This window comes from Varanus komodoensis, unplaced genomic scaffold (assembly GCF_004798865.1).
Source record: "Varanus komodoensis strain SLA01 unplaced genomic scaffold, ASM479886v1 scaffold72, whole genome shotgun sequence".
NCBI classification, from domain to species: domain Eukaryota; kingdom Metazoa; phylum Chordata; class Lepidosauria; order Squamata; family Varanidae; genus Varanus; species Varanus komodoensis.
Genome location: NW_025336374.1, coordinates 688,498 through 712,752, shown reverse-complemented (window position 1 = coordinate 712,752; position 24,255 = coordinate 688,498). Strand labels below are relative to the sequence as shown.

At 43.9% G+C, this 24,255-nt stretch overlaps 1 protein-coding gene across 3 annotated transcripts in view; it reads left to right on the top strand.

The window, feature by feature from the left end:
• The first annotated feature begins 312 nt into the window (after window positions 1–312).
• The window catches only part of CASQ2 (calsequestrin 2), an 84,299-nt gene continuing 60,356 nt past the window's right edge, over window positions 313–24,255 (top strand). The window contains exon 1 of one of the 3 annotated variants that reach the window (XM_044452397.1): window positions 313–753. In XM_044452397.1, coding sequence (XP_044308332.1) covers window positions 520–753 — 234 coding nt within the window. In that variant the 5' untranslated portion in view covers window positions 313–519. The remainder of the gene's footprint in view (window positions 754–24,255) is intronic. The other 2 variants (XM_044452396.1, XM_044452395.1) reach the window with 2 other exon arrangements.

Here is a 24,255-nt window from a genome sequence, read left to right as displayed (position 1 = left end):
TTCAGAATCAATGATGAAGTAAAGTATTTTAGGGAAAGGTATCCTTGAAATCCAAGTAGTGGCTTGTGCCCTTCTGAAGGCCTAACAAATGCCTGTTACTCCCTGTGCCACAGAGCGGCTGTCTCTGTGTTCTTTCCCCCCCACCCTGTGCTGCTCTCTGAGGCAAAGCAGAGTGCCTGCAAAGTCCCTCAATCGTGTCATATCTGTCCTTTTTATTCATTGCAGGGTCTATTAATAGTCTGAAACAACTGCTTCCTAAAAATGGAGTTCTTAATGACACTGAGGCTGGGGCGAGCTATGTAAGGTATCCAGGGTTTGGTCTCCCAGCTTCTCCTGTCTGTCTTTTTGCCTTTGTCTTCAAAGAGGGGCTGTTAGTTTGCTGTGTCTTGCTCCCCAGTGATTTCTATTTATCTAGATGGATTCATAGGAAAGCTGGTACCCAGAGAGCTGGGTTTCTGCAGCCTCTTTCACTGGAATCCACTTTCCCTTCTACAGATAAAGAAGCAAGGACACACCAACATGAGGACAGTTTGCTGGATTCTGGCAGGTTTTTATGTGCTGACCTGCTGCAGGTCAGAAGGAGGACTGGACTTTCCTACCTATGATGGAAAAGATCGAGTGATTGACCTGAGTGAGAAGAACTACAAACAGACCTTGAAGAAATATGATATGTTTGGGGTGCTGCTTCATGAGTCCGTGACATCTGACAAAACTTCTCAGAGACGTTTTCAAATGACTGAGATGGTGCTGGAGGTAAGTGCAGCTGAAGATTGCTTGCACGTGTTTAGCCAGCTCTTTACAGGCATGTAACAGCTTGGGGGGACTAACTGGGCCTAGCTAGGGGTGGGAGACACAGACTTCCTTATGGGCATTTAAAAGAAATCTTGAATGCTGAAAGTTTCATGTATCATAAATCACTTCCTTTAAAGAAGAAACTAAGCCCTCAGTCTATGCCAGAGCCAGATTCCTTGCTCTCTACTGAAGAGATCTTTAGTGGCTTGTCGTTTAATTTTTTATTGCAAACACTTATTTCTGAGTCAAGAAAGAATGTAATTATCCCAGTGTTGCAATGGTTCCAGTACCAGGGAACTTAACACTGGCAAATGCTTGGTAGGCAATTCATGAACCAAGCCATCTGGAACCAGAAGGTCAGACTAGATGGCTCAGGATGCCCCTTCTGCCTTGCTCTGTTTCTATGTTTCTAAATACTGTAGCTGCCAGAGAAATCCTACAGATAAGTGCAAATCTATAAAGGACTAGTTATAATGGAGGGGGAAGGTTTTTTGAGGTATATGACTCCTTAAAAACCAGACTAAACTGGGAGGTTTGCACAACATGTTAAACTTCTTGGGAATTTTAACCATGTACTGTGGTTAAAATTCTTCTGTTCCTGACAGGCAATCAGCACAGCATAGGGGTGTGTCTGCCTCCTTTCCCCACTCCCCTCATCCTCCTGCAGTGTCCTGGGGGCACTGTAGGAGCACTGAAATGTCCCCAGAACCACAGTGAGCCATTTAGTAATGCTTGTCGTAGGTTGGCTAAACCGAAGCGTGGGAGCTGCATGGGGCTCTTTGGGTTTGATTTGCGGCTTGCAGCTTACTGCTCATGGGTGCCCATGGGTGCCCACGTGCCGCTCACTGCCCACAGCCGCTGCCCACGGGCAGGGCTGTCTTAATGCATGGGCCTGATGGGCACTTGCCCATGGGCCCCATACTAATCTGTGTATGTTAACCCTTGGAAAATTGGAAAACTTCCAGAATGAACAGTAGTTGTAGTTGTTGTAGGGGCCCCAGGGCACTGCTTTGCCCGGGGCCCATCATGCTGTTAAGACGGCTCTGCTCATGGGTGTCCACTTGCCACCTGCAGGTGCCTGCTTGTGGCTTTCAGATATCTGACCATATGTGGCTCTTCCATTGAGCAAGACTGGCCATTCTAGTCTATAGCCTGATTTTTTAAAAAAAGAGAATGAAAGCGGCCATTAAAGGCACCTATCCTGACCCTGTCTGGGGAATCTGGGAGGTGCTCCGCTAAGGATGTGCACTGGTGCCTTGTGTGGTGGCTTCCCATATCACCCACTCCTTTTTTCATAATGAAACTACTCCTTCCTTCCTTATGCACAGAGCTGACCTCTAGTTAGCTCCTTGCAATGGTCCAGGAGACCACACCTCAAGACGGGGTTTCGCCCTTCTTGCAGCACCTGGTTTCTCCAGGGCACAATTGGTTGACAGTGCCTCCTTGCTGCTAGCAGTGGAGGGGAGGGGACTCCAAAACTTGAGAAAACCCCCACAAGGGGCTCAGTGCTTTATAGCACAAGCCTTGCCTCTCCCCTCACCCCCCAACAGACAGACTGAGGTTAACCCTCAAGTACCATAACAGGTGGTTAGTGAATGGTAGATTCACTTAGGGTGAATTCCAAAATCAAGAGAACAGCTGGGCCTCCCTAGTCCCCCCAACCCCCCACAAGGGTTTATTCTTGGAAGGGGGGATTGAGAGGCTCTGCCCCCAAATGCTCTTCTTTACAGGTTCTTTGGGGGACTTGAACATCTGTGTTATTCACCCATAGAAAGCCTTGAGGAATCTGCTGCAAAGGGTGTTTTACACACAGTGCGCCTTTTAAAAAAGGTGAGTTATCACCAGGCTACACAGTTGCAGTTTGGCATGGACACTGTCCACACAGACAATCCCTCCTGCAGCTTCCCTCCATTAACACTCAGAAAAGTGAGTGCAGCCCCATGTGAGGCAGGGTGGTAGCTTGGGCTCCTTCTGTGTGATTTGGAATGTTTTGTGGAGAGAAATTATTTGACAGCTTTTCCCTGTTAGAAAGGTTATTCCCTATAGATGAGCTCTAAGAAGAGAGGAGGTGACTACAATTTCCTTTCCATCTCAGCCATCACAATGCCACCATTGCTCTCTCAGGGCTTCTTATCCCCCACTCCACCGTGGATGAGCTGGACATATTGCAAGCTGAAGCTAACTGCCACAGTGCAAAATAGTTGCAGCAGAACACACCAGGAGGCAGTAGTTCCTGCAGTGTCTCCCTTTGACCTTCAGATCCAGATACCCCCACGCACATTTTACAGCTAAAATTAAGGACTCAGCTGCTGTGAAGAAGGCAAACCCCATGCTAGGCACAATTAGGCATGGAATAGAAAATAGAATTGCCTACATTCTACTTCCCTTAAACAAATCTTTGGTGTGAACATATTTAAACTATTATGTTCAGTTCTGGTTGCCTTACCTGAAAATGAATATTATTGAGTTGGAAAAAGTACAGAGAAGGCAATCAAAATAATTAGGACTGAAGTTGCCCCACTTTGAGGATCAGCTTGAAAAAAAGTCGAGTAAGGGGACATGATGGAGACGCTATAGATGTCTTAAAATAATGCATGCTGTGAAGAAAGTAAAGGGGGAGACATTTTTCTCCTTCTCCTGTAAAACTCAAACCCAGAGCCACCCCATGAAGCTGATTGGTGGGAGGTTTAGGAGAGATAAAAGGTGGTACTTTTTCGACACAGCACATGATTAAACTGTGGAATATGCTGTCATGGGATGTGGTGATTTAAAGCCATCTGGATGGCTTTAAAAAGGTACTGGAGAGATTCATGATGGGGAGGGCTCTCTGGCTACTGGCTTTGGGCTGCCTCCTTTAGCAGGGGTGGCCTGCCTGCATATAGCATAAGCGGGTTTGCCACCATGCGTGCAGAATGCTGAACTAGATGGACCAGCTTGTCTTGTCTTGTGTTCTTATTCAGCGAGGATTGTGGGTCAGTGGGTGTTTTGTTCCTCAACATACCTCAGCAGCTGCAGTTTGCAAAGTGGCCTGAGTCTATGCACTTAAACACACGAGATTTAATAGTTAAGAGTTTGTAGGAGGAAACTGATTGCTGAAAAATGACAACTGCGTTGCCTAAATTCACAAAAGCTTAATAAGCTTCCCCAAGGACAAATACGGGGAACAGGGGTGCTTCCAGATGTGACTTTTATTGCTCTATCACTGTGCTTCAGTCTTGGAACTGTATGTAGGGTAGGGCCTGTGTCACTGCCATTCATTCATAAGCCTCATGTTTTGCCACCATTATTGTCTCTTTCTTACAACAGAAAGTTACTTGTTTGCACAGAAAATGTGTTAAGGATAAAAAAGCAAATAGCCAGTTCATGTTTCTTGACTGGTTATGCAAGGAGTATCCTGTCAAGGACTTATAAAAGACTGGCACATAGAATAAGGAGTAAAAGGGACAGTTGGAGCTCATGAACGTCTCACAAAATCCTTGTGGTGGGACTCACTCAATAGTTTACAGCCAGGCAAGATGCAAAGTGATGGACTAATGCCTAGAGGAAGTGGTGAGCTGGAAGAAGTCAGCTCCTGGAAAGAGGGGGCTCTGTGTGTGGGTGGCTCCCCGGTTTGGGATTTAGGAACACGCCAGCTACTGCACTTCCTGGACCTGGATAACTGGCCACTGTAATCCATGCTCTGATAACTTCCCAGTTCCAATTCTTTCTATGTGGAATTTCTTTTTGAAGGTGGCCTTCAAGGCTAAATCTCTGCACTCACTGCCAATGAGCTACGACACACAATTCAAGGCATTCGTACCAGTGTACAAAGCCCTAAATGACTCGGGACCCCGGACTGCCTTCCCTACTATCAACCATTCTGAGATCTACAATCCACCAAGGAGATTTCGTTTGTAGTCTCCTTCAGGAATGTGGCCCATAGGACTTACCTATGGAAATCTCTTAAGTAGCGATTTGGCTGTGTCCCACCTGTTGTCTTGTAGGTACTAATTAAAGGCCTATCTATTTGTGCAGCCATTGGCAAGTGTACTATTACTTTTGTGATTGAGTTGATGGTTGTAACATATCTTTCTATCTCTATAAATTTCATATTCATTTGTTCTTGTGCTATATTATGCTTTACACAGGTTGTTAGCTTCTCTGGACCCTTTATTAGGAGGGATACAAACGAAATAAAATAGTAAAATAAGATGTCTTTTGTATGATGACAAATGGGATGAAGAAATGCTCCCTCTCCATTCATTGCTTTTTGTCCACTATCAGGGAGGCAGACCTGACAGCCAGATCTCCCTGCAAGGGTCCCTGCCTTCTCTTGTTACCTTTCCAACAGAAAAGAGCTTTCTCACCTCATGCCCTAGGAATTTGGCTTGGAGGCATCTGGGACATACAATGGTGGTCTGATATGCACAATGACTGGCTCTCCGGATGCCTCACAAAAGGTTTCATTTAGCATGGATGGATCATATTATCTGAACTGGGTGTTCCTAATTTTAGTGACCTAAAGCCAAGAGGCATTTTCCAGTCCTGTGAACTTAGGGGAAGGCCATGTTGAACTTCAGGATTCTTCCTAGGGGCTTATTCCTAGCCACAGAACTTTATATGTTAAATAAACCAAATTTAGGAGTATTGTAATGACATGTGGTCAGGATAAACTTTATCCTAGGACTGCAGTCCTCTCCCCAGCTCTGTAAGAGTCAGTTCCATTTAACCTGGTGGGACTTTCTTGTAAGTGAACAAGCACAGAATTGCACTAAACATTCCATCCATATGGTATTGTGTGAAACTATGCCTCTGTTCTAAACAGATGGTGCAACTCTCTGCATCAGATATACAGAATTTACTATCAGTCATGCTTCACAACCCACCTCATTTCCAATAGACATCAGATTTGGTACGTCTACACTACAGACTGGTTTAACAGTTGGTTTCTTTATATTATGGGAGATGAAGACCTGTGAGGGAACAGAGGCCTCTAAAAAACCAGAGATGTGTTAGCTCTCCAAAACTCACTTTGGGTTAACTCAGAAATAATATGAGAGCTTCTGAAAAAGCAAACAAAACCCAAGGATATCCTTTGTAAATTTGCAAGCAAATTCAAGCACCCAGAACATTCATTTGCCCATTTCATGCTTACTTAATCTAATGATGTGGTTTCACTCTATTCATTCTATCAGATATGGGCTGGGAGAGAAACACTGCAAGTGCAAAGTGGGAGGAGGGGAGAACATCCACTGCGGGTGCATTGAAGGGAAGGACTTCCTGAACCCCTTAGTTTTGCTTGTGCAGTCTCTTAATTCTGCTTCTATGAAAAGTCATCCAACACAATCCACTGCAGGAGCAAACCTAACAGTAGGACCAAGCCCATCTCCTGCAGAGGACAGGCAGGGGCTTTCCTCTCGTTGTGATGTCCTTCCACCTTTTACTTTTTTTTCAGAAGTGTGCAACCTGTGGACTATGGGGCACATACAGCCGACACCATGTAAAAGAGTGATGGCACTGTAGGAGAAGTTGGCAATTCTTCTTCACCTTGGATTTCAGTGTCAGTTCCTCATCAATGCATGATGCCTGCTCCTCCATCCTTTATGAAAAACAGATGGTGTGGTCCCTGTCCAGATGGTTTACAGTGTCGCTTCAGAGAGCATCTCACTGTCCATCTCACTTAGAGATTAGACATAAGAGGAACCTCTGTAGGAAATGGGCACTGGGGGAAGTAGAGAAAAGGGTATACCCGGTGGAGGAGGCTTGTTACAAAAGGATTCCTCACAAGGTGAAAGCTAGTTATGAGCTGAGACTTGCAAAGAATATCAGGAGCAACAAAAGGGCTTCTATCAATATGTAAATAGCAAGAGGAAGGAAGACAGGCAGGGGGACCGTTTAATAAGGAGGAAGGGGATTTGGTGGCTGATGTGAGGGAACAGGCACAGATGCAAAATAATTATTTTGCTTCAGTGTTCTCCCCAAAGCAGAATGGGGGAGATCCATATGGAGGAGTGGATGAAGCTGGGGATTTAGGGCCACAGATTAGAGTCACCTATACCCCGCGAGGTCAAGGAGCTCCTCAGGCCACTGGACATTACAAAGGCACCAGGCCTTGATGGGTTACACCCAAGAGTACTTTGGGAGCTGGTGGGGGTACTGTCATGCCCATTGGCCACCATTTTTAAGGCTTTGTGGAGGACAGATGAGGTTTCAGAGGACTGGTGGGTAGTGTCAGTGGTCCCAATCTTTAAAAAGGGGAGTAGAGGGGACATGGGGAATTACAGGCCGGTTAACTTTAAATCTATTGTGGGAAAGACAATGGAAAGGCTCATAATAGGAAACACTCTGGAGCCCCCCTAGATGGGACGGTTGATTGGTGGTCACACAACATGGCTTCTGCAAAAAAAAAAAAAAGGTGCTTCCAGATGAACCTTGTGGAATTTGATGACAAGGTTCCAAGGTGGCTAGAAGGTGGGGACACAGTGGATGTGGTTTACCTGGATTTCAGCAAGACTTTTGACAAAGTGCTGCATGATATCCTGGTTGAGAAATTGAGGAGTTTTGGGATAGATCAATGCATTGTCCGATGGATTAGGGCATGGGCGATGGACCGAAAGTAGAGGTTAACCATTAGTGAGGAATCATTGGGATGACGGCCAGTGACATGGGGTCCCCCAGGGCACTCCTGGGACTGTTCCTGTTCAATCTCTTCATCAATGACCTGGAAGAGGGGGTGACCAGTCTTCTGATCAAATTCGCAGACGATACCAAAGTGGGGACACCAGCCACAACGGAGGAGCAAATGAGGCTTGGAAGTGGGCAGGGGACAACAGGATGGCATTTAATGTGGTAAATTAGTGCAAGGTACTTGTGCACCTTGCATTTGTGAATCACTTGGAACACAGGAATAGGTCTCCCAAGTACAGCATGGGGAACAAGTGGCGGTGGCCGCAACTGAGGAGCAGGTACTCTGGATCCAGAAGGATCTGGACAGACTATGGTACTGGACAGAGAACAATAGGATGGCGATCAATGTGGATAAGTGCAAGGTCATGCACTTGGGACATAGGAATGGGTGTCGTAAGTACAGGTTAGGAGACAAGTGTCTGGAGAGCAGCACTTGTGAAAGGATCTTGGGGTACTGGTTGACTGCAGGCTAAACATGAATCAGCAGTGTGACACGGCACTCAAGAGGGCGAATGCCACACTTGGATGCATAGCCAGAAGGTTGACTTCTAGATCAAGAGAGGAATTACTGGCACTCTGTACTGCTCTGGTGCACCCGCAGCTGGAGAATTGTGTTCACTTCTGGGCCCGTCATTACAAGAGGGATATAGCAAGGTTGGAATTGGTACAGCAAAGGGTAACAAGGATGGTGGGTGGTTTGCAGTGTAAGCCATATGAGGCAAGACTGAGGGAGTTAGGTTGTCTGAGCCGGGAGAAGACTCCGAGGGGATCTGTTGGTCACATATAGGTATGTGAGGGGGTATCACATGAACGTGGGTAGAGACATGTTTTCTCCTGTGGAGGAGGGCAGACGTATTCCAATGGAACAAAACTCAGGGAAGCAAGGTTCTGTTTGGATGCCAGGAAGTGCTTCCTGACAGTTAGGATCCTAGGGTATGGAATGGTCATCCACGGGAGGTGGTTGGAGCCCCACTGGTGAGAGTATTCAAGGATAGGCAGGACATACACATGGTAGGCATGTCATGAGTAGAGCCTGCTGGAGCCAGGGGTTGGACAAGATGGCCCGAAGGCTCCTTCTGACTCTTTCGGTTTCTATAATCCAACCATCACATTTGTCAATGATAGTGGTTACTGGAGTAGAGACAAATGTTTGATTATCAGGCCCCAATTTATACATAAAGATACTTCATAAAAGCAGGGTTGCCTCTTTAATTTCAGGGTTTTTCCAGGCTCCATTTGACTGAGGAAGACCTGCAGACTCACTAGGCACTCCATTAAAGTGGTAACTCTGGCTACATATTTGGAACTTCCTGCAGCCCTGTCTGAATTCGTTGCTGTTGTTGTTGTTGTTGTTTTTTAAAGTAGGAAAACTACTCTGATGTCATTGTTAAGAGAACCATACACAAATGTAGGGCTTAGTAGAATGAATGCCTTCAAATAACTGACAAGTCTCTTCACAATGCAGCATGGCTTAGGAAGATCAAGCACTCCATATAAAATTTTAAGAAAATGATCAAAGCAAGTCCAAGTATGCTCACATGTTAAACCATTACAATAAAGTTCACAATTCAGTAAAATAATACCTTTAGTTAAACCTTTCTGTAGGCTTTCAAGTTGCACAGAACTCTCAGGATGGATGTCAAATAATTTAAACATATCTATTGAAACAATTAAAAGTTTTAGCAAAAACGTGTACTAATCCTCCCTGGTTTTCATAGGCTATTTTAGTCTGCATTGTTGTAGACTTGATTTGAGTAGAGCTTTTCCAAACTAGACATGACATCAGGAGATCTCTGGTGTTGAGTGAAGATGAGTTTAATCCTCCTCCCCATGTTTACCCAGTGGAAATGACCTCCTGACTACCCTTTTCCACAAGGAGCTAATTCAGAATGAAGAATCCCTGGTGGAACCTTTTGAACATCTAACAGGCAAATAGAAGTAAGCCATGTCCTTCCTGTCAGCTTCAAGCTCATAAGTCCTTCATAAGGCAATGGACAAATGGTGGGGAAGGGGAGTATCATCTGTTTCGGCAAAGCTGGAGATTAATTTTAGAAAGCAAACTAAATAACAAGTCAATAGAAGCCAAATGAAGCGATATTCTTTTAGCTGAAGAGCTGAGTCTTAGGAAAATTCCCAGAGTACTGCTGTGAAGATGTGACAGCCAGGAAAAGTCTCATGTGTAAAGTATCATGCGCTTCATAAATAGCAAAAATAACCATAAGAATAAAGCAATATCATTTTTAAAAGAAACAAAGCACAGTAACATTCTTCAACTATATATGTTGGGTAGACAGGAGGCGGACACATGAAGGAACGGAACCTTAAACTGCTTCTCTCTTCTACTGGTAGAAAGGTGGCTTGGCTTTGAGAAGAAAAATAGTCAGGGTAGAAATGCCTAAGCAGCTTCCACCATGATTGTTTCTTTACTCAGACTGACAGCCCCCTGAAACTGCTGTCCATTTTTTTAAAGCACTGTGGGAGACTTTCATATGCCTCTCCCACAATACTTAGGTAGGCCTCCAGGTATACTAAAGGGAACTGTTATAGTTACAACATCTCATTCTTTTGTAACCTTTTACATTCAGTCACACACTGACCAGGCTAAGACCTGCTTTGATTCAAACAGGACTGTTGTATTAGATCACTTGATACCTCATCCTCTGCCTCCTGTTGCCCAAGAAGGAAATATTCAGAGGTAGCCATACAGGGTACTTCCAGGTGAAGCTTGTAATGTGCAATGCATGCATGGAATTTTGTGGGAGGTTCAGGTATTGTCATTTGCATTTGTAACTCTCCACAACTTTTCCCATGGCTACTTTCATCCTCTTAATTGCCATACAAAATCAATTAAGGAGGAAAAGGTGGAATAGCTGACCTGCAAGGTGTCCTCAATCTAGAGATGCCAATGATTGTCAGGAGCTTTGTGTGATATAATATGAAGTACCACAAGCTAGGGAGAATTTGCTGTGCCATGTCATACAGAATGGCCCAAATGCAACAGACCTCTGACTGTGCCAACTGATGTCAGCATAGACTATACTCCTTAACCCATGATTCTTGCATTTGCTGTCTGGTTCACAGACTCAGTTCCTTCCTTCCATGGACACACCCATATACTTTTCTACATGAGATTTCATGTGTGGGATTTTTCCATTTAGTGGAATACCAGAAAACTGAAAAGTTCTACCAATGTCTGTTGTTCTTATGTGCTGTCAAGGTGTCTCTAACTTATCGCAGCCCTGTAAATGAGTCACCCCCACCCTCCATATGTCCTGTCATGAGCAATGCTTAGCCCTTGTAAATGTAAGGCTGTGGCTTCCATTATGGAATCAATCCATCTCATAGTTGGTGGTCTTCTTCTTCTTCTGCCTTCAACTTTCCCTAGCATTATTGTCCTCTCCAGGGAATCTTGCCTTCAGGCTTCAAAGGAAGAATACAGGCAAATAGCACAGAATTTCAGGGGTGATGTCAGGAAGGCTAAAGCTAGGTATGAACTAAAGCTAAAAGCAACAAAAAAAGCCTTCTTCAGATATGTCCAAAGTAAAAGACAGAGGAAAGAAAGGGGAGTTCAATTACTCAATGTGGATGGCAAAATGATAAAGAAAAGGTGGAAGCTGACAAAGAAAAGGTAGAAGTGCTCAAAGTGCTACTTTGGCTCAGTCTTCTCCCAAAAGAAGTCCTGTGACCTTCCTGATGAAGGGGAAGTACAAGCTGAAGGAACAGGATGGCAGCTCATGCTCAAGGATTATCTAATTGGGTTGAATGAATTCAAATCACCAGGGCCAAACGAAGTTCATCCTGGAGTCACACAGGAGCTGGCAGGAGAACGCTCAGAATCACTGTCTATTATCTCTGGAAAATCATGGAGGACAGGGGAAGTGTCAGATGACTGGAGAAGGGCTAATGTTGTCCCGGTCATCAAGAAAGGAGCGGGGTGGTGAAGAACCGAGGATCTGCAGACTAGTCAGTCTGATGACAATTGCTGGGAAAATTCTGAAGCAGATTATAAAACAGTCAGTCTATAAGCACCTTGAAAACAATGTGGTGATTACTAGAAGCCAACAAGGGTTGCCTAATCTCCCTGATGGATTGTGAGAATACTGCGGACATAATCTACCTTGACTACAGCAAAGCATTTGGCAAAGTGCCCCATGATCTCCTGATCAGCAAACTAGCTAAGAGTGGGCTAGATAGAACAATGATCAGGTGACTCCACAGTTGGCTCCAGAATCAGACTCAAAGAATGATAATCTGTGGAACCTTCTCAAACTGGGGAGAGGTAACAAGTGGGGGACCACAGTGTTCTTCAGCAGTGTTATTAATGGCTTGAGAAAGTGCAGGGAATGATGCAAATGACACACTTACAAATGACACAAAACTATGTGGGGCAGGTAATACCCCAGAAGGCAGAAAACAGATTCAAAGTGGTTGGAGACCTAGGCTGAAAGCAAGAGAATGAAATTCAGTAGGGGCAAATGCCAAGTTCTGCAACTAGGAAAATGAAACTAAATGCATCCTTCCAGGATGGGGAATACTTGGCTCAACAACAACGCAAATGAGAAGGATCTTGCAATTGTTGTAGATCACAAGATGAATATGAGTCGGCGATGTGATGTGACTGCAAAAAGGGCAAATGCTACTTTAGGCTGTGTTAATAGAAGTATAACTTCCAAATCAATTGGAGCATTAGATCCCTTTTACTCAGGGAAGGCCTCATCTGGATTACTATGTCCAGTTCTGAGTGCCACAGTTTTAACAAGATGGAGAGAAGCTAGGAAGGGTTCAGAGGGGGGCAAAAAGGATGATCCAAAAACTGGAAACAAGGTCCTATGAGGAGATATTGAAAGAACTGGTCATGAGAAGAGGGGTGATATGAGAACACTCTTCAAGTATTTGAAAGGTTGTCACAAAGAAAGAGGACAAGGTTTCTTCTCAATCATCCCAGAGTGCAGGACACTGAATAATGGACTCAAGTTACAGCAAGCCAGGTTCTGGTTGAACTTCACAAAGAACTTCCTCACATTTAGACCAGTATTACAATGTAATTGATTACCTAGGGAGATTATGGGCTCTCCCATACTAGAGGCATTCAAGATGCAACTGGACAGCCATCTGATTGGAGTCCTGCACTGAGCAGAGGTTGAACCCGATGGCCCTCTGTTCCTTTTCAATGCTTCTTCTATGATTCTACATTAAGGATGACAGCTTTAGTTTCATCATCTTTGCTTCCAGGAAAAGTTCCACCTTGTTTGGATCTAGCACCTACTTATTTTCCTTTCTGTAGGCTATTTGGCAAAGCTCTTCTTCAGCACCATTCTTTTTCTCTCAGCTTTTTTCTTTGTTCAACTTTGTTCAATAGTATGTATGATCTTGGCCTTGTCTCCAATGAAATGGCCTTATAGTTGATTATGTTTTGTAGTTCCTTCGTTGCTGGCCTTTCAAGTGTCAGTCTTCTAATGTCTTGGCTGCATTCTTCCTCTGAAATTATGATTGAGCCAAGTTATGCAAAAATCTTTCACAGCTTCAGTATCTTGACATTAATGTTCTGTAATTTTCCATAGTCATGCTTTTTGATTTTTTAATGTTTGCCTGGAGTCCTGCTTTTGCATGTTCTTCTTTCACTTTCAGCAAGAATTGTTTCAGTTCATTACTGTTTTCTGCCAGTAATATGGTATCATCAGCATATCTTAAATTAGTGTTTTATCTTCTTTTAACCACTTAGTAAAACCAGAAGTCCTTCCTTAAAGGCTCTGTGGTTTAACCAAAAGTGTGTCTGCCTGCTTGTCCATCTCTCTCACTCACTGAAAAGCATACTCACTGTGCTGTAATTATAAATGGAACAGTGAGGGACTCCAGAACTCTTGCTCTTCCTGTCAGTTTTGTACTTGTAGTTGTCATTTGCTTTCCCGCACTGCCGGAGAAAATATCTTTTGCCCAGGAGGGAGAAAATCAGTTTGGGGAGCTCAATTTTGAGTTGATCTAAGACTGTGAGGAAAAACTTAAGCAGACTACTATCCAGCCTTTCCTCAGCACAAAGCAGGATTCTCTTTCAGTGGCTTTTAAACTACTGTTTTAAATCACACACACACACACACACACACACACACACACACACACACAGACTGTTTACATATTGGCTTGAACCTTGTTTTGTTAATTGCCTGCTAACAGAATATCAGAGACAAGTAGCCTTAGAAGTAAGTTGGGCAGGATGGGAGCAAGAAGGCTTGGGCATACATTAAACACTACAAAATGTTGTCTTCTGTTGTCACAATCTGCACATGCACAAAACTGAGGAAAGAGCTTGCCAACCAATGAAAGGCATGAATTGTAACTGGAAATTAAGTTCTGTCATTATTGTAACAGGTATGGAGGGGGCATTAATTTTGGCATTTAAAAAGCTGCTGTTCTACAAATGGAAAAATAAAACCACATGTTTAATTAAAGTGAATTAAGCATTTACAGAACTTTGAGTTGGCAAGGTTTTTATTTATTCATACACACATTGGGAGAGCTAAGGAGATGAACAGAACACCACTAACATTAGGAGGTCAATAAGGACAGTAAAAATACACATGACAGCAACAAGAAACGTCTGATTCCACCCAGATAAGTCTAGTGCCACCTAGTGACAAGCTAAATAATGACATTATCGTCGCAGCTCCCTTTTTGTTTACTTTAAAGAAACAACTACGACAACAGTATTACTGTTGAGACATCTGGTGGTTCAGTTGGCTGCTCTCTCAGCTCCAGATAGAACAATTTCCAAGTAACTCAATTGCATCAAATGATGATCTATGTCTGAGATAGCTCAAGAGAGAATTTCAGATACTATTTGTATACTCGGTGATCGTGCCCTTTCATGAACTGGAAGAAACCTTTTTCTGTTTCTGATATTCCACATTCAGTCCCAATGGAACAGTATCTAGGTGTTCCAATTTTCTTTGTACAGTAGCTAAGTTTATCATATTTCAGCACCAGATGGATATGAACTATTTTGGTTCTAAACTATAGAAGGGCTTGTAACTGCTTTTAGCATACTAATCTGAAGAAGCAGCTTTTTCCAGGTGAGGTCACTTTGGAATGAGAGTTTCCTCTAGGGCTGGAATTCTACTCGGCTATATTCAGTAGTTATCAGCAGTGTTGGCTTCAGAGAACAATATGTGGGTCATTCTTTGCGGTTCATATCGCTCTATTTGCTTCCCCATCTGTTGGACGATCCTGAGGTCAAATGGTAACATGAGAAGACCCTGAATGACTGGAACTGGACTGCATTGTAGGTCATCATGTATACCAAAGGAAGCAAAAGTGCTCTTAAAAGTACTCTTATTCAGTGCCTCTGTGGCACATAATGGCAGCTCAGGAGATTATCTCAGTATACGTAGAATAACGGTCTATGACAACCAAATAGTGCTGGCCTCTCAATTAACAGAGGTTAGTTGCAAGTTTCTCCTCAAGTGATATAATCAGTAAAAGTATGAAAGTTTAAGGTTCTTTCTATTGCTTATATAGATCTTTTTGGTAGTCATATGATAAGCCTTTTCGATTTATCTTAATCTCAGTACCAGTTCACCACCCATGGAAGTTCCCCCCGTAGAGCCTCCCTCCTGGTAAGAATGCCAGCCTCCTTCCCAGCAGTAGCCACATTAGTGTGCCCCCCTGGGCTGCCTGCTTGCCTGCAAAGAGGTGTGGGGATGGTGGGTGGTGCCACGATGCAGGTACTTTTTCCCACCTGCAGCCACACAAGCAGCTCTCAGCACCCCAGCACACTGCTGCGTGTAGATGTGTACATATATTATGACTGTGCAGTTGGAGAGTGGGAAGTGAATAGCCAAGTAGGGCACCTGCCTCCAGCAGCTGGACGCATGCAGGGTGGGGCAGGGTGCTGGAGGAGAGAGGGGTAGTATGTGGCACAGCAGTAGGTGGCAGAGCTTGTGCACCAGCAGAAGAGAGCACTAAATTTGGTGGCACCTGCCACACTTTCCTCCTTGACACAGCCACCCTTTCCCTGCATCCAAGTCCATGTGATGCCAAAGAGACAGAATCACAGAATCATTGTACAGTAGAGCTGGACAGGGCCTAAGGCTATTGGGCCCAACCCCTGCTCAGTGCAGGACACCAAGATAAACCACCCCAGTCAGATGACTGTCCAGTGGCATCCTGAATGCTTCTAGTGTGGGAGAGCCCACAGCCTCTCTAGGTCATTGGTTCCATTGTCAGTGAGGAGGTTCTTCCTGATATCCAGCCAGAAACTGGCTTGCTGTAACTTGAGCCCATTATTCAGTGTCCTGCTCTCTAAGATGGTTGAAAATTGATCCTGTCTTTGTGACACCCATTCAAGTAATTGTAGAGTGCTCTCATACCTCCACTCAGTCTTCTCTTCTCGAGGCTACCTCAAATCTTGTTGGAGGGTACCTCCAACCCTCAACATCGTTTCTGCCTTCCAAGGTATTAGCGATCCCTCCCAGTTTTGTGTTATCTGAGGATTTGATAATTATTTCCAGCACTTCCTCATCCAAATTATTAGAGAGCCAGTGTGGAATAGTGGTTAAGAGTGGTTAAACAGGGGCAGTGGCCACAACTGAGGAGCAGGTAGTCCAGATCCAGAAGAATAAATTTTATTTATTTATATTGCGATTTATTTTATTTATTTTATTTATTAAAACATTTTTATGCCACCCCATTTGCTGAAGCCTCGGGGCGGCTCACATCATTAAGTTAAAATAAATTATAAATAATAATAAATAAATAAATAAATAAATAAATAAAATAATATAAAAATAATATAAATTAAAATATAAATATAAAATTAAAATACAGCAGTACAGTATAAAATAAGCCGCCCTGGCCAGATAAAACCAATAATGTTAACAGTTAAAATGCTGTTTGAATAAAGGGCTCAAGGCAGCTTACATCTCCATCTCATTCCCTGTGAGGTAGGTTGGGCTGAGAGTCTGTGACTGGCCCAAAGTCACCCAGTTGGCTCCATGGCTGAGCGGGGACTAGAACCCAGATCTCCTGAGTCCCAGTCCCATGCTCTTAACCACTACGCCACACTGGCTCTAATAATCTTTTATTATCTTGAGGGTGGATACTTGCTATTCCAGCACTCCCACCTTCTCTTCTCTTCTCTTTCTTTATTTATAACATTTCTATGCCACCCCCATCGCAACAAAGCCTCAGGGCGGCTCACAAAACATGGCTACTAGCTTGCACTTGTTGCATATGTAGGCCATGTTGACTTCAGGCAGGAAAATAAACATTGCACAGATGTTGCATGTAACCACCACTGGAAGTCTTCTTGGTCTGCTCTTCTGCTACCTTTTGATTCTATCTTGTTGGGACTGTTGTAACAATCAGTGCTTTCTCCCATCTTTCCTAAAGGTTACTACCAGTAAATGAAAGTGTGTTACAAAAAAGAAAACAAAGGGTTGCGGGGGAAGAAAAAGAAGGAAAAACTGTTAAGGACCTGCCCCTTGAGCTCCCCTGCCAAACTCCACCACAAAACTCCCGCTTGCTCTCCCTGTTTTCTCACTCTAGTTGCTTACTCCCTGGGAGATTGGCTGCTAGTTTCCAAGAAACCCTAGACCAGCTGAGGCAACTTCCTCTAATCTACTCAGCATGGAGTCAGGAACTAGAATGAATCTCCCCACCCACACAGCTAAGGCTAGTAATCAGGCCAATCCTTTTAGGTGCAGCTTTCAGGAGCACATGGTCTCTTGAAAGAGACTGTTTGCTGGGCTAGTGCAGGCCCCTCACCCCTTTGCCTCTGCCTTTGCCTCTCCTGACATTACAGCCCTGTCACCAACTCCTGTTAGCTCTGTTTGCTCACTGCTCACTCACTCCCTGGGAGTTTGACTGCTTGTATCCCATAGTTCCTAGACCAGCTGAGGCAGCTTCCTCTGATCTGCTCAGCTGCTCAACCAGATGTTTTGCAACAGCAGTGTGGGCAGGGCTGGCTGGAGAGGGGGTGAGGAAGAGAGGCAGATTGAGCACTCACAGCAGGGCCTGGCATGGGGAAGGGCTGCCAGGGTGAGCTTCCTCCATGAATAATGGTGCTGGTGGGGGAGGTGGAAGGACTGCTAAGGGTGGCAGTTTGGGGAATGGGACAAACTCCTTTGTGGGTCTGGTACAAGAGGGAGTGGGCACAGGCACTGCCTGCCAATGCTGATACCCTCCCTGGTACTTTTCAGCAGGGGGGGATGTGGCCTATTGCCATTTCTTTGAGTCCTGTGCAGAGGGAAGTGTGGATATTATGTGCAGCAAAGGAAGGGTGAATAAGAGGTGTGGGTTAGGGACAGTGCGAAGAATCTTGTTCATCCATTCATGTGCATCACTAATTAGATGATGAGGCATTTGGCTACTTTAAGAGTCATAGGGACACCAGGTGGTGTTGCAGGTTAAACCGCTGAGCTGCTGAACTTGCCGATTGGAAAGCCAGCAGTTCGAATCTGCATGGTGGGGTTATCTCAATTTGCCTTGTCCCAGCTCCTCTCTATCCAGCAGTTCAAAAGTGCATAAAAGCGTGAGTAGTTAAATGGGTACCCACCTCGGTGTGGAGCTAGTGACCTCCATGGAAGTGTGAGGACTAGCCCTGTGTCAGACCTGCAGCGTTCAATCTGCAGCAGCAGTGGAGAGATGGGAGGATACTGACACCCCTGCAGCCCAGTGCTAGCTGCTGTGTGTGCAAAGCTGGCTCACCCCCCATGGTGCACCATGGATAGTACATGAGTGTGAACTGAAGAGCTAGCAATCTTAGGCAGCCAAACTACTCTGCATTAGCACTGTAGACTTTCTGGGTAATTGTACCAACAACATACTGAAGATAGAAGCTAGTAGATAAATGCGCACAGTATGAATTTAACCTCCTCCTTGAACTTGTAAGAAAGATTGGGACTGAACTAGCTGAGTAAGATATAGCTGAGACTGAAAAATACATCAAGATGGCCACAAAAATGTTCCGGTTTCCTGATGTAAATAGTAAAAATGAAAAAGGTCAACTTCTTTTACTATTTCTATCTCTTTCAGCATGAGTGGTGGCCATTCTCTACCAGATGTACAATGTCCTTAGCAAGAAGTTAGGGGATCTTCAGTGGGTTACTGAACCAACTAGAATGATTTTGGGCAGTGCAGATTTCTTCTGATCCTAATACTATAGTCATGGTAGAGCAATGCCATATTGGATCAGAGCAATGGTCCATCCAGTCCAACACTGCTCACGCAGTCCCCAACACTGCTCACACAGGGTTCCCCAAGCAGGATGGGTACAAAAGTTCCTTCTTGCCCCAGTCTTGTGCAACTCTGATAGATTCTGTGGCGCTATTTGTTTCCTAATGAACATTGCAACACAACCTAACACACAAAATGAACCTCTTCTTAATAATTTTAGAACAAAACAGCATAAGTAAGTATAATAATAGCAAAATACTACATCCCATGCGCCCAAGTCCCTGGCAAAAGCACCAATACAAATAAAACTGGCCAGAGAGATGCAAAGTTCAAATGTCCTTTTGAATCCAACTCAAACAAAAGAATCCAAATTGTCCTCTTCAACTAATTGGAACATAGAAGAGTCAGCTGCATGGCAGAATATTCAAACCCTGGAATAACATGACAGTTCAATTGTATACACATGAATTCATTACGTGGATTCATCCCCCAACACAAACATGTAGGAATTATACCTATACCAAGTTGGCAAGGGCCTTGGTGGCAAGCTCTTGCCTCTTCAGATTCCCTGCTCCTTTTGATTAGAATTTCTTGCAACGCTGCTCTTTCCTAGTCCCACCCCTTTGGGCTCTACCAATATTTCATGGGCGTTACACTTGCAGCAACTGGTGCACACAGGCATACTGACTCTGGTACCCAAAGTAGCAACTAGCTCTCTTCTCCATGAATTTGTCCAATCTCCTTTTAAACCCATCCACATTGGTGGCCATCACCAATTCCTGTGGCAACAGATCCCATAGCTCAACGGGACTCCATACACGATGTAGAGAGCTTCCTTTTATCTATGCTGAATCTCCCACCAATCAGTTTCATGAGATGACTCTGAGTTCTAGTATTATGGCAGGCGGAGAAAAATGTTTCCCTTACCACTTGGTCCACATCATCACATAATTTAAACAACTGAATCATGTCTTCCATTATTTGCTTTTTCCACCTAAGCTAAATGACCCCAGCTGCTGTAACTGTTCTTCACAGATTATTGCTGCACTTTTCCCAACTCAGTAATGTCCTTTTTTGGGTGATGGGATCAGAAATAAATACAGTGGCATCAACAATTTGTATAGAAGGAATATAATCTTAGCAATTTTATTTTCAATGGTGTTTGCTTTTTTTTCACAGCAGCTGCACACTAGGTCAATATTTTCATTGTTTTGTTGTTGTTGTTAGGTGCAAAGTCGTGCCTGACCCATCATGACCCCACGGACAACATTCCTCCAGGCTCTCCTGTCCTCCACCATCCCTCAGAGTCCACCCAAGCTCACACGCACTTCCCCAGTGACTCCATCTAGCCACCTCATCCTCTGCTGTCCCCTTATTTTGCCGTCAATTGTTCCCAGAATCAGGATCTTCTCCAATGGGTTGTTCCTTCTCATTGGGTGGCCAATGAATTTGAGTTTCATCTTCATATCTGGCCTTCTAAAGAGCAGTCAAGGTTGATTTCCTTTAAGATTGACTGGTCAGATCTTCTTGCAGTCCAAGGAACTCTCAGGAGTCTTCTCCAGAACCACAATTCAAAGGCCTCAATTCTTTGGTGTTCAGCCTTCCTTACGGTTCAACTTTCACAGCTATACATTGCAACTTGGAAAACCATAGCCTTGACTATATGCACTTTTGTTGGCAGGGTGATGTCTCTGCTTTTTAGTATGCTGTCTAGATTTGCCATAGCTTTCCTCCCAAGGAGCCTGCATCTTTTAATTTCTTGCCTGCAATCACCATCTGCAGTAATCTTGGAGCCCAAGAAAATAAAATCTGTCACTACCTCCATTTCTTCCCCATCTATTTGCCAGGAAGTGACCAGATGCCATGATCTTAGTTTTCTTAATGTTGAGTTTCAAGCCTACTTTTGTGCTCTCCCCTTTCACCCACATCAAGTGGCTCTTTAGTTCACTTTCTGCCATTAGAGTGGTATCATCTGCATATCTGAGGCTGTTGATATTTCTCCTGGCAATTCCAACTTGTGATTCATATAGCCCCAACTTTTGCATGAAGTGCTCTGCATATAAGTTAAATAAGCAGGGGGACAATATACAGCCTTGCCGTACTCCTTTCCCAACTTTGAACCACACAGTAGTTCCATGTCCAGTTCTCACTGTTCCTTCCTGACACGCATACAGGTTTCTCAGGAGACAAATCAGATGGTCTGGTACTCCCATCTCTTTAAGAACTTGCCACAATTTGTTGTGATCCACACAATCAATGGCTTTAGCATTGTCAAGGAAGCAGAAGTAGATGTTTTTCTGGAACTCTCTAGCTTTCTCCATGATCCAGTGTATGTTGGCAATTTGATCTCTGGTTCCTCTGCCTCTTCGAAATCCTGCCTGTACTTCTGGTAGTTCTCGGTCCACATACTGCTGGAGCCTAGCTTGTAGGATTTTGAGCATCACTTTGCTAGCATGTGAAATGAGTGCAATGGTGCAGTAGTTTGAACATTCTTTGGCATTGCCCTTCTTTGGGATCGGAATGTAAACTGACCTTTTCCAATCCTGTGGTCTCTGTTGAGTTTTCCAAATTTCCTGGCATATTGAGTGTAGCACTTTTACTGCATCGTCTTTTAGGATTTTGAATAGCTCAGCTGGAATACTGTCACCTGCACTAGCTTTGTTGTTGCTCAGACTTCCTAAGGCCCATTTGACTTCACATTCCAGGATGTCTGGCTCGAGGTCAGCAACCACCCCATCGTGGTTATCAGGGACATTAAGCTCTTTCTTGTATAGTTCTTCTGTGTAACCTTGCCACCTCTTCTTAATCTCTTCTGCCTCTGTTAGGTCCCTGCCATTTTGGTCCTTTATCATCTTTGCATGAAACGTTCCCTTCATATTCCAATTTTCTTGGAGAGATCTCTGGCCCTCTCTATTCTATTGTTTTCTTCTATTTCTTTACACTGTTCATTTAAGAAGGCATTCTTATCTCTTCTAGCTGTCCTCTGGAATTCTGCATTCAATTGGGTGTATCTTTCTCCCTTGCCTTTCACTTCGCTTCTTTCCTCAGCTATTTGTAAAGCTTCCTCAGACAGCCATTTTGCTTTCTTGCATTTCTTTTTCTTTGGAATGGTCTTAGTTGCTACATCTTGTACAATGTTGCAAACCTCCATCCATAGTTCTTCAGGCACTCTGTCTATCAGATCTAATTTCTTAAATCTGTTTGTCACCTCTACTGTATATTCATCAGGGATATGATTTAGGTCATACCTGAGTGACATAGTGCTTTTCCCTACTTTCTTCAATTTAAGACTAAATTTTGCAATGAGAAGCTCATGATCTGAGGCACAGTCAGCTCCTGGTCTTGTTTTTACTGACTGTATAGAGCTTCTCCATCTTTGGCTGCAGAGCACATAGTCAATCTGATTTATATGTTGACCATCTGGTGATGTCCATCTGTAGAGTCGTCTCTTGGGTTGTTGGAAAAGAGTGTTTGCTGTGATCATCGTATTCGCTTGAGAAAATTCTATCAGCCTGTGCCCTGCTTCATTTTGTACTCCAAGGCCAAACTTGTCTGTTATTCCAGTTATCTTTTGGCTTCCTACTTTAGCACTCCATCCCCCATGATGATAAGGACATAATTTTTTGGTGTTAATTCTAGAAGGTGTTGTAGGTCTTCATAGAGCTGGTCAACTTCAGCCTCTTCAGCATCAGTGGTTGGGGCATAGACTTGGACTACTGTTATGTTGAATGGTCTGCCTTGGATTCAAACTGAGATCATTCCGTTATTTTGGACATGGTATCCCAGTACTGCTTTTCCTACTCTTTTATTGACTATGAAGGCTACTCCATTTCTTCTGAGGGATTCTTGCCCACAGTAGTATGCCTGATGGTCATCTGAATTAAATTTACCCATTCCTGTTCATTTTAGTTCACTGATTCCTAATATGTCTATGTTCAGTCTTGTCATCTCATGCTTGACCACATCTAGCTGGCCTTGATTCATAGATCTTGCATGCCAGGTTCCTATGCAGCATAGATCTTTACAGCATTGGACTCTCCTTTCACCATCAGATACATCTGCAACTGAGTGTCCTTTCAGCTTTGACCCAGTCGCTTCATTCTTTCTGGCACTACTAGTACTAGCCCTCTGCTCTTCCCCAGTAGCACATTGGACACCTTCTGACCTGAGGGGCTCATCTTCAGGTGTCATATCCTTTTGCCTTTTGGTACTGTCCACAGGGTTTTGATGGCAAGGATACTGGAGTAGGTTGCCATTTCCTTCTCCAGTGGATCAGCTTTTGTCAGAGCTCTCTGCTATGACCTGTCCGTCTTGGATGGCCCTGCATGGCATTGCTCATAGCTTCATTGAGCTACGCAAGCCCCTTCACCACGACAAGGCAGCAATCCATGAAGGGCAACAAACATTACTTTACACTTACTTACATTGAACTACATTTGTCATTTTAATGTCCATTCTCCCAGCTTGAAAAAAATCCTTTGAAGCTGCTCACAATCCCATTTAGTTTTAGCCACCCTAAATAGTTTGGTGTCATTAAACTTGGCCACTTCACTGATCATTCCTAGTACCAGATCATTTATGAATAAGCTGAAAAACAGTGGTCCTAATACAGAACCATGTGGATAATGCTTAAGCCCAAACCTATGTGTGTTTAGACAGAACAAACTCCTACAATTCCCAGCACTGTCTTGATTTCTATTTCAGAAAACATCACAGGTTCTAGCCTTCTTCCTTCACACAAATTCTATTTTCTTTGTTCTGATCAAGACCATATGGTTTTATAGGCCACCCTGTTACCACCTCTGTGCACCTTTCAGTAATGATAAAATTCTCCTTTAAAGGAGCTCTCTGACCAAACACAGCCACCTGGTCCCTGCTTCTAACCTTTGAATAAAAGTTTGGACTCCTACCAATGAAGGGCATAGATGGAGTCAGAAGCAGACTCCCAGACAGAGTGCTTGCAGCTGGCATTTGTTATCTCCTTCAGCTCTTGGTGCTTTCCCAGCACACTTCAGTTCAGGCTATTTTTAGCAAAGATTTGGAGCACGCTGTACTTCTACAGGAGCTTTGCTATTGTGTGACATTTCAGTAATCCTGAAAAGAGCGATCCAGTGGGGTGAGAGGCACAAAACAAGGTGGACATTCAGAGAACTTTGTGCAGGTATAGCCTTCATTATCACTTAAGCAATGCTTTCTGCATTCTCCTTCTAAACTTTGTGTAAGCCTTCAATGAAAAGAAAGGAAAAGAAGTTGTGTATCTTTTTCCAGAGTCTCCATGTTCCTTCATCTTTTCTGTGAGTGGAAAACTGGGCTCAGATGTTTCTCATGGTATCACTACATCTACAATTAGGAGAGTAGTTAAGGAACTAGTAAAACCCAACATGCTTGGACAAACAACTAGCAAAAAAAACTTTTTGCCTTTAAATCATAGAAGCATAGAAACAAAGTGAGTTAGAAAGGGCCTCTTAGACCATTTAGACTGACCCTCAGCTCCAGCCAGCTCCACTCATGTAATCCCCAACATGTGGCTGCCCAATCTTTCCTTGAACATCCTCACTGACGGGGCCTCCCTTGGAAGCCCATTCCATACCCTAGGGTTCCTAACCTAAGTACTTCCTGGCATCCAAC